This window comes from Colossoma macropomum, unplaced genomic scaffold (assembly GCF_904425465.1).
Source record: "Colossoma macropomum unplaced genomic scaffold, Colossoma_macropomum, whole genome shotgun sequence".
NCBI lineage: Eukaryota > Metazoa > Chordata > Actinopteri > Characiformes > Serrasalmidae > Colossoma > Colossoma macropomum.
This window is the reverse complement of record NW_023494814.1, coordinates 23,687-41,192: the sequence shown is the minus strand read 5'-3', so window position 1 is coordinate 41,192 and position 17,506 is coordinate 23,687. Positions and strand designations below refer to the sequence as shown.

Here is a 17,506-nt window from a genome sequence, read left to right as displayed (position 1 = left end):
CTGATCCATCTGTCTGGCCCTGCTATAAAAGAGGGAGGAAGAAAGTGAAAAGGCCAGAAAGAGACCGGCGAAAGCAGCAGAAAGGAGGCGAAAGAGCTTGCACAACACACACACACACTCGTCTGCGCACCGGTGAGTGGCGGGGGGATCGGACCCACAGAATTAGGATGGAGAACCTTTGACCTCTTGAAGGAAAAGAAGTGTTGTGATGTAAATGTGAACGCTAGATGTTTCTTTATTTCCGTAGAAATGAAGAAAAGTTGACTCCTTTGTTGTTGTGCATGTGTGACGTAGGTATAAAGATGAAAGGCACGCAATTCCTCGCTGGTCTTCTGCTTCTCTTCTTCATCCACAGCAGCCTGGAGCTGCCGCTAAAAGACGTCACAAGGTAAGAGAAAAACATCTCAAAAGGAAAGATCTCATATAATCTTCCAACAACTTTGGGTAGATTTTTTTTTGCAGTACTGAGTGGTCAATTAAAATGATTACTGATGTTTTCAAATACACTGAAGCATCTTTAAATAATCTAAAAGCATCTTTCCAGGTTGGAATTTGACAAAATGCAAAGAAAAAAATTTACTGTACCACAAAGTCAGATGTCTTTACAGTGGTGGTGATAGGAACCAGGGGTCACAATGACTACAGCTCAAATTTGCCATTTTATTTACTATCCAAAACCACCAGTGAACCTACACAAGTCTTCTGAGTTTTATATGGAATGTTGATGATGGTTAAATAGTGGAAAATCTGAAATAATATGTTTTGTATGGGGTCTATTGTGACTTATATTGTCCTGAAATGCCATTAATGGATTTAAAAATTATACATTTTAAACAAAAACCTTCACTAAACTATCGTAAAACGGTAGGCAGTGAATTCATAACCATTTCATGTAGTAACTTTCTGTGAGGGAGCTTTTAGAGGTGGACGTCTGGTTCCTATCACCATCACGGTGAACAATTCTGGCTCTTTAATGTTCTCTAGAATGATTTAAACTATTCCGAATTAATCTTCTTACTGATTTACTTATACAGTAATTGTTAAAAATCAGTTAAAATTTAATTTAATGCAAAAGCTGAATGAAGATCCATCAAAGGTGCTTTGTAGGAAAATAGATGCTTCCAAATTCACTGAGGATACAAGAGATATTTGGAAATTGCCCTTTTGTGTCTTTGAAGATCGTAATTTAAAGAAATGCTGGTTCAGGTTTTCTCTTTAGTCTTGGAACAACTTTTTTAAGAGAATGTTTAGAGAAGCTTGTCATAAAATGCTTTTAGTTTCAGTGGAAATCTATCAATTGTTCACTGTGGACTAAGAAATGCAAAGAATTCATTAGAAAGATTAAAGATGCACTTTAAAATAATCCAAATGTATCTCCTATGATTAGAATTAGAAAGCAGGTCTTAAAGCATAGCAAACCAGAACACTTTAAAACACTTTTAAAGGATTTAATGGTTGCTTTTGTACTGAGACTTGGCATGTTTGCAGCTCAGAGACAGAAGCGCGTGTGTGGGAGGAGAGGAAAGATTTCCCACTGGTGAAGAGGCATTCGGAGGGCACCTTCTCCAACGACTACAGCAAATATCTGGAAACGCAGCGGGCGCAGGACTTTGTGCAGTGGCTGATGAACTCTAAGAGGAGTGGGTGAGTGCAACTAAAGAGCTTTTGCATTTTTAAACTCAACTGTTTTTTAAAATGGATCTGAAGCTGTATGTATTGTATTTATAGATTAACCCATATTTATATATATATATATATATATATATATATATATATATATATGTATATATATGTATATATATATATAGATATATATATATATATATATATATATATCACCTTTTATCTCCATTTTTGTCATCTTTTATTTTTTGACATAATTTGAAAAAAGGCAGTTATCTTCATATATATTGATAGAGATATATAGATATAGACATTTATCGCTATTGTCTGAACAAAACCTCATATCTCCATTTTGGCCAATTTTCAGTTTTTGACATTATCTGAAAAAACCTATTGTCCTTTACATTGTGTGTAAATTTCATGATGACTGGACCCAAAGAAACGGCCCAGAATTACTTACCATTGACTTACATTAAAAGAAAAGTAGGTTTTTTCCTTCTCCTGTAAAGTTAACATTTTTGAGATATGAGGTTTTGCTCCGACATCAGTGATATATATATATATATATATATATATATATATATATATATATGAAGAGAGCGAAAGAAAGCATGCTGTATATATGGCATTCTGAATTTGCCACAAATTGTTTTTTATCTGCTAAATTGCTAGGACTTATTAACTCACACTCAATAACAAACGGCATAAATTCATAATGCTTAATTTGTGCCATTAGCTTGGCCTATTTCTATTTCCTATCATCTTTAAACTACTTTTATCATTAGCATATTATTTACATTATACAGTCATATGCAAAACTTTGAACAGCCCTGGTCAAATGACATGAAAATACGTGACTACATCCTCTACAGAAACGACTTTTTTCTGCAAATTTCTATTTATCTGCTTAATTTAACATATTGGAAAAAAAAACAAAACAGAAAATACAAAATGTGCCATCACTTCTGCACAAGGCATGTTTTAATTTTTTCCCTATATGTTACATTCATTATGTATTATTGTGCATTAAAATGTGCAGAAGCGTGTTTCTGTAGAGAACTTATTTTTAGACAAACACAAAACGTAAAATTTAACCAAGGTACCCAAACTTTTGTACATGACCGTATATCTTACAGGATACTGTTTAGGTTAAACATACTGAACCCCTTTTTATGTTAAATGTATCAAACTAATTAAACTTAGGGATTCTTATGGATGCAGCGGTGTGAGAATTGTGGGCCAGTTTGATACAATGTTTTTTGTGTAAATATCAGGCGATACAGATACAGAAACATTTAGAAAATGTAGAAATTAGGACAGAGAATTATAAAATTCATTTGTAGAGGGTTAAAAAGGAAATAAAATTACTAAAATGCACATATTTTTGTGTGGTGACCGAGCAGTGCCTATGCACTCTGCTCATCTGGATTTCAATAAATACATCATGAAATACCGGTTTTAAATGTCAGCCAAATCCAAACATCTGTCTGCTGCTAGTATGTTTTTTAAGCAATTATCTGCAGGTACTGATACAATACCGGCTGCACCAGCTGTGCATTAGTTATACATATAGCGTAAGCTATTATAAAGTTCAAGTTTACAACATAAAAACGGATTGCAACACACAAACGTGTTTTATTGTTGAGCTTAGTATCTGCCAAATATTCTCACCTATTGGGAAAACCAACAGAAACCATTCAGAAACCATATAAAATGAACAAAAACATTACTAAGCTAAAAACACTAAATGCTATATGCTTTCAGCTTTTATCCTGACCCTGGTTTTATCTCTGAGCATGAAACTAACACTAAACTAATGGAAAAATTAAGTGCTGGATTCGCATTTCCATGGTAGTGCATTAACAAGCTGGTCCTGAACATGTCATTGTCATGTTAATGCGATGTATGCATTAGTTACGACGTATCTTACGGATTTGCGGTGCAACCAAGGACAGCTTGAAACTAACTAGTATTAACTAAGGACTAGGGCTGCACGATGAATCATATTTTTATCATTATCGCAATATAAGTTTCCGCGGTAAACACATCTTTAAAACGGCGGTGACAGAACAGATCTCATTACTTCATATACGTAGCAACAGAGAGACGTCATTACGTTACCCCACAAACCGTTAGCCTGCTTCTCTGCACTGGGACTGTACCTGATCTCCGATGTGGGAGACGAGGAACCTAACCAACTACAAAACACACGCTGGGACCTTAAAATGTCCCCATAACTCAGTTTTAATGGAAATTCAAATACAAAACACACTGGGAGACCTTAAAATGTCCCCATAACGCAGCTTCAATGGAAATTCAACTACAAAACACACGCTGGGACCTTAAAATGTCCCCATAACGCAGCTTTAATGGAGATTCGACTCAAAACACACACTGAGACCTAAAATGTCCCCATAACTCTGTTTTAATGGAAACATGGAGCTCACAGGCTGCTCCGGCTCTACTGTTTTTCTGCTAGCCAGCAGAGGTACTGAAGTCCCCAGAGTCCTTCAAAATAAGAGTCCTGGACCAACTAAGAACATGATGCCTTACTGCACTCAACAAATTTATTTGTTTTTGTGAACATTTGTAAAAAAAACATACACATATATTTATATATATATATATATATATATATATATATATATACACACAATATATAAACAAATACATATATATATATATATATATATATATATATATATATAGTACTTGTTAATATTTCATTTCTTATTATTTTACAAAATAGTGAATAGTGCTTTGTGTAAACAAGAGAAGTTAGTCAGATTTCTGTTTATATGTTCCAAAAAATATCTGCACTTGTGTTACATCCAGCCAGAGACGCATTATTTTAATAGTAATTTTATCGCTTGATATCTGACAGCTTTATTGAACGTCACATTTTATGTGAATATCGCGCAGCCCTACTAAGAACTAAATGAAGACTTTACTCTCAAACTTAAGTACAAACTTGCGCAAAACTGGAGCAACCTATAAAATACTCAGTAACCAATAGAGACGCACTGACATGGGAAAGGCTATGAAATTTTTATGCGCGTATCTGTCAACGCTGATATGTACACGGTAATATAAAAATCTATGAACTGGGGTGAAAATCTAGCTGGATTAGCGTTACTGAGATTTGTAAAAGGTTACTAATGCAGTAAAAATGAATAAAGGTTAGATATTTTAGCACAGTTGTCTAAACATTCTGCTCCACTTGAGTCCAGTAAATACCCAATATTGGCTTAAAATATAGGTAAAATCAAAATATCGGTCCAAAACATTTTTTATAACCACTACTGACTGAGTACTGATAATATTCCTGAACCAACACATACCAGATAAGTCTTAATCTACACACACAGCAGTTTAGACACCAATGTTTTCCAATTTAGGCACCAAATTTAGCCGGCTTATCAGATTATGTCCATCCTCGCTCCATTACTCTCTCAGTGGCGATTCTCCAGAATGCACTTTAGACTTTATGTACTCTAGATAAATCTCAGTGCACAATAAAGTAAATGGAACCTGATTTCACACACCCCCCCCTTCCTCCTCGTCTCCACAGCGGGCCGGTCCGGCGCCACGCCGACGGCACCTACACCAGCGACGTCAGCGCCTACCTGCAGGACCAGGCGGCTAAAGATTTCATCACCTGGCTAAAGAGCGGACAGCCCAAACAAGAGTAGGCATCATCACCATCACCTTGGCCCGAGCTCACCTACAGTGCCTTATGAAGAGAGGAGAGAGAGAGAGAGACATGGAAAGCAAATAAATTAGAGAGACACATAGAGAAAGATAGAGCGCAACATTATTAACCCAATAAACCCTTCTGCTTTTGTTCTTTTTGCTAAAGCCTGATTCTTTTTGTTGACCCTGTCCTAACCTTGCTAATAAATCGCTCTGAATTACTGATCTTCTACTGTTTCTGCTGCTGATCTATTCCTTTTTTGGCAAAATCTCTGGCTTTGGGAGCTTTCGTTCAAACATACTGTTTCCTGTCAGTGCTGACGCAAAGCATAAATGCTACTAATCTCCTTTTTGGGGTTGTTTGGCTTTGGGAATCTTTGGCTACAAACACAATCACAGAGTCGCTTCTCTGGCACTGCGCCACTGCTGTATTGCCCTATCAATGCTCCACCCACAAATGCGTGCTTTCGTAGCTGCTAGGCTGTAACGGTACATAAAATATATTAGTGAAAGTAAGGAGGGGCTGAAAAAGTGCCTTCTGTTAATATGTTAATATTTCCTTTTCTCAGTTTATTGGAAAATTTAATATTATGCTTTGTCGTACGCTCTAAAATCCGGTCCTAAAATCTGAGTGGCTGAGCCGCATCCACACCTATGACCGCTTCACAACTGAATTGTGTATCACTGTGCCAAAAACATGGAGCACCGAGAATACTGATGAAGTAAGAACCCATTTTTTGTTTAAATTTAACGGCTGGCAACTTATGTTTTTATCTAGAACTAGGCTGGTCAGCTAGCTAACAGGCTAAAAGATAGCAAACATGCTAAACAACTCCATCATTAATATCACAGGCTTGAATTAAAGTACGTACCGTATGATTAACAGTAAAACGGCAGTATTAAAGTCTAAGAATGTCACTTGAATGTCTTACACGCTTCAGATGTTCGTGTTTCAGTCAGAAGTCGTCAAACCCAGACTGAATCCCAAACGGCTCTGTACTCCCTAAATAGTGTTCTAGCTATGAAAGTTTAGAAGTTCTAGCCTCTACAGCCAAACAGTGCATTATTTATCGAATGTGGATGTGTCTGAATCCCAAATGACTGTTTCTTAGCTGTATTTTGCTCTGTTGGGCTGCAGGATCCAGTATTTAAACTCCTACATAGTGCACTATGTAGGGAGCAGGGAGCCGTTTGAGATTCAACCCCAGATTGAGAAGAGGGTGCCGCTGGATTGGTGCTAAATAAGACTCACGGTGGTGATTTGGTGAACAAAAAGTACTATAAAGCGAAAGTTTGTACATTAAACAGTGCTGTGTTATCATATGTTCACTGTTATACGACAACACCCTTCCCTGTGATACAATCACAGTAACGCACGGCCTAATAATACGCTGTATTATTACATCCATATTAGCTTCTGTCGCAAAGTCGGAAAAGCTTTATGGATCACTGGTAAAAATCCCATTTAACATTAAAAGAAACTGGAGCACACAACTTCTATATAGAACCATCTACAGCACATTCTCCATCAACCATTTTAGCGATGCAGTGAACCCTTTAATCATGCAAAGGGTTCTTTGAGCGTTCCTGGTTCTATATAGAACCATTTTTGTTACCCTTGGAGAACCATCTTTTTGAGAGTGTAGGGTTTACACAGTATCAGTCACGTATCATTCAATTAAAAGTTCTGATTTACTGCGTAGGAGCTTATATTTTATGTATACACCCTTAAAAAATTGGCTCTTCAAAGGTTCTTTAGTAAAGGCAGTGGTTCTGCTTAGAACCATGAGTTCTATAAAGAACCTGTTCATGCTTAAATGGTTCTTTGCATTGTGAAATTGTTCTTCAGATAGATGGAGAGTGTGTTGTATATGGGTCTATATGGAGCCCTTTTGGAAATGGTTCTGTATAGCACCAAAAAGTGTTCTGCAAGAACCCTTGAAGAGCTGTCATTCTGAAGTGCATAGATTTTTAGCACTGGAGATGTGCTTTCTGACTGACTTCGGATTATCTGTAAGAGTTAATGGACGGATATCCGGTTAACTCATAAAAACACTGTTTCATCGAGAACACGTTTAGCTGAGGGAAATCGGGATGACGTAACTGCGGCTGCCTCTTCAGATGAGCTAATGAGCTAACAGAGCTTACTAGCTTAATCACTGGACATCGATGAGGACTCGCTGTCTTCTACACTAGGTGTTTTCTCCTCAGTGGACCGAGGCACAGAGTCTAAAACTGAGCCTTTAAGCCTTGGTAGAAAGAAAGCTGGCATGGGAGCTCTGAGGTCTAGGCAACGGTCCAGTACCCAAGACCCAGCCCTTTAGCACTGGCAAAACAAAAACTTGGGACGGAAGCTCTGAGGCCCATAAGGTCCAGCCCTCAGAGTTGCAAGGAAAAAACGTGGGACGGAAGCTCAGGCCCAGTGTCCACTCACCAAGAGCCAAGACCCATTAGAAAAGGGCCTACAATATTGGACTGAGGCCCAGACTCAGGTTATTCATAAGAGAAGTATTTTCATTGTTCTAGACCTAGCTAACACTAGCTAGAGTAGTTAGCCTCGTTAGCAGCAAATCCGTGCTAGCACGCTCACGTTCAGGCACTCAAGATTCAGAGTAGCAAAATATATCTTAATATACCTTCTCACGAATACAGAACATTTCCTTTTACTGAATTGTTAGGTTGTATATTTTCCTTTGTTTTGCTGTGATGAAATGTAGTGATTTCAGTATTCAAACACTGCCACCATGAACGGTTAACCGAGTACACGATACCAATGCATATTCAGATTTTTTACAGCCTGACTGTCCATTTTTTTCTAGCATATTTTCATTTATTTGCTTTTTAATGGGCCAAACTGACATTTTAAATCCGTAAATGAAAAACAGCTGTCTTGCCAAATAAATCGAATAAAGTGCGTCATCAAAAGTTAAAGGCTAGTACTAGCTATTCAGCACACATGTTAGTACAAGCATAGCAGCAGGATGTAAATACAGCGTAAGTCCATCACATTATCCACGTCATAAAACTATAAAACAGATCAATAACAAAAACGTAGTTAAACTTTATATTGCATTATTTTAAACTCGATGTTTTGTAGTTATGTTTGAAACATCGTAGCTGATGTGAATAATTTACTGATTTTGAGTTACTAAGTGCTGCCGAAGCTCATTAGCCTGAATTCTTTATTCAACCTCACAACAGTAGCTACGAAAGGACGTGTTTGGAGGCGGAGCCTGGAGGAGGTCCATTACATTACACAGAAAACAAATTGTCTCATCTTGTGCTCTGTTAGATCATAAAGGGACAATTCAGGGATGCTGCACTCTTAAAAACAGATGGTTCTTTAAGGGTTCTTTAGTAAAGGGAATGGTTCTATTTAGAACCATGAGTTCTATATAGAGCCATTTCATGCTTAAACCAAAAATGTCAAGCTTGTAACAACAGCAGAACACTTTTTGGTGTTATACAGAACCATTTCCAAAAGGGTTCCGTATAGAACCATGAACAACACATTCTCCATCTATCTGAAGAACGATTTCACCATACAAAGAACCATTTAAGCATGAAATTGTTCTATTTAGAAGTTCTAAATAGAACCACTGCCTTTACTTAAGAACCCTTGAAGAACCATCTTTTTTAAGTGTGTTTACATAAAATATAAATGAATCTGAACTTTTAAGTGAAAGATTCAAGACTGATACTGTGTAAACCCTACATTCTTAAAAAAGATGGTTTTTCAAGGGTTCTTTAGTAAAGAAAATGGTTCTATATAGAACTGTGAACACTCAAAGAACCCTGTGCATGATTAAGGGCTCTCTGCATCATGAAATGCTTCTTTAGATTGACGGAATATGTGCACGAATGTGCATTCTTCTACTGTTGAAACACTCTTAAAAATGATGGTTCTTCAAGGGTGCTTTAGTAAAGAAAAAGATCCTATATAGAACCATAAACACTCTGTACAATTAAAGAGTTCTTTGCATCATTAAAACGTTCGTCAGATTGAGAATGTGCTGTAGATGGTTACACATAAAACCTTTTTCAAAATGGTTCTTTATAGAACCAAAAAAGGCTCTTCTGTTGTTACGCTGTTAAGCTTGTAATGATAGAAGAACGCTTTTTGGTGCTATATAGAACCATTTTCAAAACGGTTCTATATAGAACCATACACAACACATTCTCCATCAATCTGAAGAACGCTTTCACAACGCAAGGAATCCTTAAATCAATCAAAGGGTTCTCTAGTGTTCATGGTTCTACAGAGAACCATTTTCTTTACGAAAGAACCCTTGAAGAACCATCTTTTTTAAGAGTGTACTAGTGTCTCAGCGTGTGAGTGCTAAGTGTGAAGCTACACAGTGCTGTGTGGAAGGAGGCTCTATGAAGTGGCTCTGACGGTGCCTGTGTTGTGTTCTGCACATGCTCAGAGGTTCTGGGAAACGAGGGGTAGAAGCAGTACACAGGAGACACGTGGATGGAAGCTTCACCAGTGACGTCAACAAGGTGCTAGACAGTATGGCCGCTAAGGAATACCTACAGTGGGTCATGAGCCAATCATCAGGGACGAGGTAATGTCTACAATATTTCCCCATATAAAACTATACACAAAACTCAGCTGATCAATGTACACATATCTGCTTTATCACTTGCTGTTAGGTCTGGGCGATAAAACATAAACCATAATTATCTAAACCAAACATATTATTGATACTTTTTGATATTTTCAATAAATTGAGTGTCATTTTTGTTGAACTATGAACAATTGCTGCTTCATTACACTAGGTGGCGATGTGAGGCTTTCGCTCTCCTGACAAAAGTCTAGCCATTCACTCACAGCACAAACCAACAGGACAGTTAGCTGTAGAGCTGGGCGAGATGATGATATTTATCATTATCACAATAAATTACATCACAACATGCTTTTCTGAGCGTATCTTGGATATCATCAGTACTTAAAAACCACTTACATATTTCAATATAAATACTGAGATATTTTAGATAAATTAATTGTCATTTTTGTTGCGGCAAAGGCCTGAACTGTGAACAATTGCTACTTCGTTACACTAGGTGGCGATGTGTGGCTTTCGCTCTCCTGACAAAAGTCCAGCCATCCAAAAGGACAGTTAGCAGTAGAGCTAGGCAACATTACAATATTTATCGTTATTGCGATAAATTATATCACAATATGCTTTTTTAAGCGTATCGTGGATATTGTCAGTACTTAAAAAACATATTTCAATATTGATACTGAGATATTTTCACTAAATTGAGTGTCATTTTTATTGCAGCAAAGGCTTGAACTGTGAACAATTGCTGCTTTGTTACACTAGGTGGCGATGTGCAGCTTCTGCTCTTTTGAAAGAAGTCTAGCCATTCACTCACAGCACAAACTAACAGGACAGTTAACTGTAGAGCTGGGCAATATTACGATATTTATCATTATCATGAAAAATTACATCACAGTGTGCTTTTCTGAGCATATCATTGATGTTGTTAATACTTAAAAAGTTGATTACAGAAAGCCTAATTAGTCCTGTTTAGTAGGATTTAGTGCAACACAGTGTGAAAATGTTACAATACAAATAACTGAACTAGTTTTTGATGGTATTTTTGAATATGTGAATATCTGCTTTGCCACTTGCTGTTAGGCCTGGGCGATAAAAAAGCATAATTATCTTAACCAAATGTTTCAATATTGATACTGAGATATAGAGCTGGGCGACATTACGATATTTATCGTTATCACAATAAATTGCATCACAATATGCTATTCGGAGCATATCGTTAATATCGTCAGTACTTAAAAAACACTTACCAACTGCATTATATTACAGAGAGCCTAATTAGTCCCATTTAGTGGGATTTAGTGCAACACGGTGTGAAAATGTTACTATAAAAAAAAATACCAAAAAAACTCATGAGACATATAAAAATAAGCATCGCAACGTATCGTGTATCATAAAATGACATATCGCCCACCTCTAGTTAGCAGAGTTAGCTTTCCAGTGTTGAAAGTGGAAAGTAGTGTGGAAGTGTTTTTAAAAAAGATGTCCTGTTTTCTCCAGTGTAAAAAAACCTACTCAAACTTAAGTTTTTTTTTATTTGGACCTGGCTTGTAACTCACTCACTCACCTTTAACAAGACTGTCCACAAGGGGGGCACTATTGGCACTCTAGTAACTACAGTGAAAACAACCTTGTGTTAGCTGAAATGACTGAATCTTCTGAGCACTGTGTACACGCATGCTTTCTAGGACTATACAGGATACTTAAAATACAAAAGCCATCCAAATTTTATTCAGAATACAGCAAAATTACAAACAGGGTACTACATGCCGGTGCATCATAGCTCATTTTGCTTCATACTATGATAAAACATGATATTATTGGTTAATGTTATCTGTCCCGGCCTGCTGGTAAACAGTGACCTGAACAAACAAAAAAGGTCGCTTTTTTATTTCAGGTTGGTTTCAAAATTCAGCATTATGAATTCAATAAATGTGATAGAGTAAATATATATAAAGCAATAATTATGGATAACTACCAATACCAAGCGACATGGAAAATATTCAAATACATTTTTGGCCATACGAGTCTGCACTACTAACTGTTAAACTACATTAGTGTGATCAAACTATTGGTAGACAGATTAAAATTGTATATGCCTCACTAAAACACTATACCAGGGGTCGGCAACATGCAGCTCCACAGCAGAATTAGATTTGTAGGTAAAAATAAAATAATCCTCCTTTACAGTAAAATAAAGCTCTGCTGATCGTTCAACACAGTTTAACAATAAATGGTCTTAAACTCTGGAGTTAATGTAGAACTGCTAATTCACCCTTTAACCCTGAAGAACAGCGCAGACTGCTGGTCACCATAGCAACAAACAGTCTCGCCTAGCTAGTAGCTAATGAAACGGCAAAGAGAGAGATTTAAGATGAACATCGATAATTTAGAGATGAAAGGACTTATTTGTGTTTATAATCACTCCAACTGGTTTCCTGATACGTTTAATCTGCAACAAGAAACTGACAAACACTAAAAAGTTGTGAAGCTGAAGTCAGTTTCTCGTTAGAATTCTCCCGTTCCACCTTAAAAATGGTGCTGCAGCAACATTCTGCCGCCTCAGGCCCCATTTAAGGTGGAACGGGAAAATTACAACAATAAGCTGGTGAATGAGAAGCGACTTCAGCCTCGTAGAATCGAACGCTGAGAGACATTTTCCAAGAAACTGTTCTACTTTTGCGGAAAAGTTTCCTGCTGCAGATGCAAGAAAAGCAGCTATAGCTGAGCTAAAGCTAAAAGCAGAGCAAAGTAAGTCTGCGTTTTCGCTTATATAATGTTTTTTAGTCTATACTGGTACATCAGCACATGCTGAGACATATTTACAGCCAAGATGGTAAAATGGACATAAAGTCTTGTGGCTTTTAAGGTGGATAGATTTTTGTTGAAAGGACAAAATGGCTCCTCCTAACATTTGGGTTGCCGACCTCTGCACTAAAATCTGGACATTACAGTCTTATTTTAAAGCTGTATTATTGATGAACACATCAAAACCTTCTTTACCTCATGAAGAGCGTGAGAAGTAGCTGAACAGTTAAAGCGGTGTGTGTGTGTTTGATCAGAGAAGAAACTAAACCCTATAATGTTACCTTTAATCGTGATGAACATAAATGACTCATCTGATTCTTTCTTCTTTTCAGCGGCAAACGGCACTGAAAGCAGCGAGGAAAACAGAGTGCTTCCTGACCAGAGTGAAGGTTCGGATATCGTTCTCCACCCAGAGGGCCTGCAATCATCCTACAGCCAGAGCTAATACAGCGTTGGAAATCGAAAGCCATATTGTTTTTCCATTGTTTGTAACTTGAGCACTGTGATATACAATGATTATTTATTTTCCAGAGATTTGTGGTACGTCATAGAAAACGATGATAAAAAAAAGGATATTTTTCTATAGATGTGAGCTATTTTCTATATTTATGGTATCGGAAGAACACGTTAGAAACTCAGGTAAATGTACTGAACTCTCAGGTTAGTAAGTGAGAGAGAAAATGTCGTTATGCCTTCACTGTATCAAAACGCCATGCACATGGTGCCCTGCTCTGCTAAATAAACCTTTCATGTTCAACAAGTTACTCTGCGTCCGTTACCTTTCACCACTGCGGATCCCTCTTTTAGGACAGCTTACATCCTGGCACTGCGTCCCTGGGATGAAAATGAGCACGAATTAAACCCTGAACGAGCAACAGATTTACAAAAAAGAAACAGTGTAACAGAAAATGTTTTGCTGAAAAAGGCCAGTCTGGTAAGAAAACACTTAGTTCAGTAAACAAATCTTCTAAATTTCTGCATAATTAAATAAACAGAGTCATTCAGAGTTGTCTGGTGTTCACAGTGGTGCTGATAGGAACCAGACGTCCACCTCTAAAAGCTCCCTCGCAGAAAATTATTACACTAAATGGTTAAGAATATGCTGACTGGGAAAAATTCAGAGATAAAGTTTTGGCTTAAAACATAAAAATAGACCCAAATTTTTTCCATATTTGGCACTATTTCATATAAAAACTCACATATCACTGCCGCCAGAACAAAACTTTACAGGAGAAGGAAAAAATCTCCTTTACTTTTAATATAAGTCAATGGAACCAGACTTTCTGTCCAAGTAATTATGGGCCATTTCTTTTGGTCCATTTATCATGAAATTTGCACACAATATAAAAGAAAAAAGGCATTTTCAAATCATCCCAAAAAATGACAATAAAAATGGAGATATGAGATTTTGTATCGACAGCACATGTAGGTTCACTGGTGGTTCTAGATAGTAAATAAGCCATATTTTTGTTGTAGATGAGCCGAGACCCCTGGTTCCTATCACCATCACCCACCACTGTAAAGAAATCTGACACTGAAGTTTCTCTACGGTGAACCGTTTCATATCAAACCACTGTGACTGACTTTGTTTACATCTCAGTGATTGAATTATGCAGAAATCTAAAATTTGGTGGATCTTCCCTTTAATGACTGACTAATACAGTGAAGCTGTAGAACATGCAGGCGCTGTTTCAGCAGCACCAGGTTCACTAAGTGTAGTCAGTGCGGTTAAACAGCTCCACCTAGTGGAAATGTTTGGAACTGATTAGTTTCATTAGCCAAAGTAACAGCAGCCACCAATGTACCCTTATCATTATACTACACCCTCCCAAAAGATGGTTCTTCAAGGGTTCTTTAGTAAGGAAAATGGTTCTATGTGGAACCAAAAACACTCAAAGTACCCTCTGCATGATTAAAAGGTTCTTTGTATTATGAAATATTTCTTCAGAAAGATGGAGAACGTTCCTCTATTGTTACAAGCTTGAAATCACCACAGTAGAAGAACACTTTTGGGTGCTATTTAGATCCCTTTTCTAAAAGGTTCTACAAAGAACCATCTACCACACATTCTCGAATCAATCTGAAGAACCTTTTAACGATGCAAAGAACTCTTAATAATGCAAAGTGTGCAGCTTCACATTTAGCACTGACACACTCAGACACTAGTACATTCCTAAAAACGATGGTTCTTCAAGGGTTCTTTAGTAGCAAAAATGCTTCTATATAGAACCATGAACACTCAAAGGACCCTCTGCATGGTTAAAGCGGGTCTTTGTATCATGAAATGCTTCGTCAGATTGATGGAAAGCGTGCTGTATATGGTTCTATACAGAACCTTTTTGAAAAGGGTTCTTCTATTGTTACAGGCTTGACATCATAACAACAAAAGATCCCGTTTAGAACACTTTTTTAAAAAAGGTTCTATTTAGAACTATATAGAACGCATTCACTCTCAATCTGAAGAACCCTTTATTGATGCAAAGAACGCTATAATTATACAAAGGGTTCTTTGTTTATGGTTCTATGAAGAACCATTTTATTTACTAAAGAACCCTTGAAGAACCATCTTTTAAGTGTGAAAATGAATTTAATCATTTTTAAATTTCAGTTTGAGCACAAACGTGAAAAAATGTATCAAACCGATCAAACCATCCAGATAAATACGTTTTATCACTTAATTGATCATAGAAATCTGGTCATTTGGTCAAACGTGAGTATCGATTTTTAACAAAGCAACATCTAAAATATTGTGAATAAAAGTGAAAATGATATTTAAACAGATATTCATTCAAGGCAGTTATACAAACTACACAAACAGTCAGAAAAGGTTCTGTGGCTTTATTATTATTACAGTGTGGAATTTAAGAAACTAAATTCCTTTTCATACAAAATTTGGGTTTGAATGGATTAACAAGTAGCTACATGGTTCAAAACCACAGCTAATAAATCTATGAGAACAATAATAGAACCAAAATATTAAGAACCAAAGTAATGTTAATGTGTTAATGTTATCCAGTCGATTCTAAAACAGACGCTAACAGTTGACGCAAACATGCTAACTTAGGCTCAGTTAGGTAGCTAAGTTGGCATCAAAACTACTTACAGAATGAAGGTTTGTTGGGCTAACAGCTAACAGCTAACCTAGCTTAGCATTAGCATTAACACTCTTCAAACGAGCTGACATACAAACACAGCTCTGACCGTCAGTGCTGACCTGCCTCAGGGGGGAACTACGCCTGGCTCACTAGCTAAGCTAACGTTAGCTCTCCTGACTGACTAAACTGAGTAAACGAGGCTGAAACCACCTTCTTAGCTAAGGTGACTCGAATTTTCCCGTTCCACCTTAAATAGTACAGCAGCTACATTCTGGCCCCTCAGATTCGCCTCAGGCACCAGAGTGTAACTGCTGCACCATTTAAGGTGGAACGAGAAGTAGTAAATATGTAAGGGGGCGGTGGAGAAATGCAGGCTGTGTCTCAAATGGCTTCATGCTCCCTCTGTAGTGCATGTCAGACGATGGCATCTACACCGAAATAGTGAATTATATGCCCAATAAGAAGTCGTGCAGCCTGTGGCTGAATCCCAAATGGCTCTCTGTTTTACATACAGCACGCTGTTTGGATGTTGAAGATATTATTATGTGAGCTACGTAGTGCACTAGATAGGGAGTAGGGAGCGATATGAGACGGACTAAAAAGAGAACGTCCCGCTGAAACTCTCAGCAGTGAACAGCAATAAACTCCAACCAGCACCGACAAACATCGCCGAACGGCTTAGAGACGATCAATAAAAGCTAAGAGTTTTATTTAATGGGGTTCATTCATATATATATATGATATGTATACACACACACACACACACACACACACACGTATTTATATATGTAGCTGTTTTATATATAGTGGAGTCTGGTTTCCATGGTAACCAAACAGCGTATGTGACGTCACAAAGAGGCGGGGCTTCCATATAAATAGCTGAAGTTTCCAGCCTCGTGTTCAGTCGACTTGCTGACCTTGTAGAGTTCGGACGTGCGATATTTATCTAGAACCCGACAAGCTCTCAGATAGGACAGCGTGGATCTTCTCCCGTTGAGGTGAGTACAGTTTTACACTTGTTTACATCCCAGAAAAGAAGGAAGAATGGAAGATAATTCGAAAATGAAGAACCAAATCAGGACATTAAACCATGAAAAAGAGAAAAATAAGCAGAATATAGATAGAAAACAAGAATAGAGGTACAGAACCAGAATAGAGAAAAAGAACTAGGATAAAGAAAAAGAATTAGAGAAAAAGAACCATAATAGAGATAAAGAACCAGTAAAAAGATAAAGAATGAAAATAGAGAAAATGAACCAGAATAGAGATAAAGAACCAGAACAGAGATAAAGAACTCTACCAGTGATGGAACACTTAGTGAAAGGTAGCCAGAAGTGAAGCTGTTGACTGTGTAGGTGTGGATATTAGTATGATAAGTAGAAATGAGGTTCTTCACATAGAACCATTTGGACATTTGAATGTGTTTGACAAAAATGGCAATTTTTATATGTACAATTCTAGTTATGTTACAGTTTATTGCACTGGTTATTATATTCTGTATTATAGAATCATTATTATTATTATTATTATTATTATTATTGATGTTGTTATCATTATTAGGCCTATTATTGTTATGCTTGATTGTTTAGACAGTGAATGCTTCTAGTAGTGCCCCCTTGTGCAAAATTCTAGTTTGTCAGCAGGAGAAATCGTGGAAACACAAATTTTGTGTCTTATCAAAACAAAAGGCTGCTGTGCAGTTCCCTGATTTCTTGTGTTTTT

General features: G+C 37.1%; 1 protein-coding gene across 1 annotated transcript; it reads left to right on the top strand.

Moving 5' to 3' along the window:
- Positions 1 to 13,047, top strand: gcga (glucagon a). The gene is made up of 6 exons (XM_036560240.1): positions 1 to 132; positions 295 to 388; positions 1,489 to 1,644; positions 5,195 to 5,311; positions 9,744 to 9,884; positions 13,022 to 13,047. The coding sequence occupies exons 2-6, from the start codon at positions 303 to 305 to the stop codon at positions 13,035 to 13,037; spliced, it is 516 nt and encodes a 171-aa protein (XP_036416133.1). The 5' UTR covers positions 1 to 132; positions 295 to 302; the 3' UTR covers positions 13,038 to 13,047.
- Positions 13,048 to 17,506: the final 4,459 nt, after the last annotated feature.

Coding starts and splice junctions, on each gene's coding strand:
- gcga (XM_036560240.1), top strand. CDS start 303: ATGAAAGGCACGCAATTCCTCGCTGGTCTTCTGCTTCTCTTCTTCATC. Junction 389..1,488: donor CCGCTAAAAGACGTCACAAG/GTAAGAGAAAAA, acceptor GCATGTTTGCAG/CTCAGAGACAGAAGCGCGTG. Junction 5,312..9,743: donor AGCGGACAGCCCAAACAAGA/GTAGGCATCATC, acceptor GCACATGCTCAG/AGGTTCTGGGAAACGAGGGG.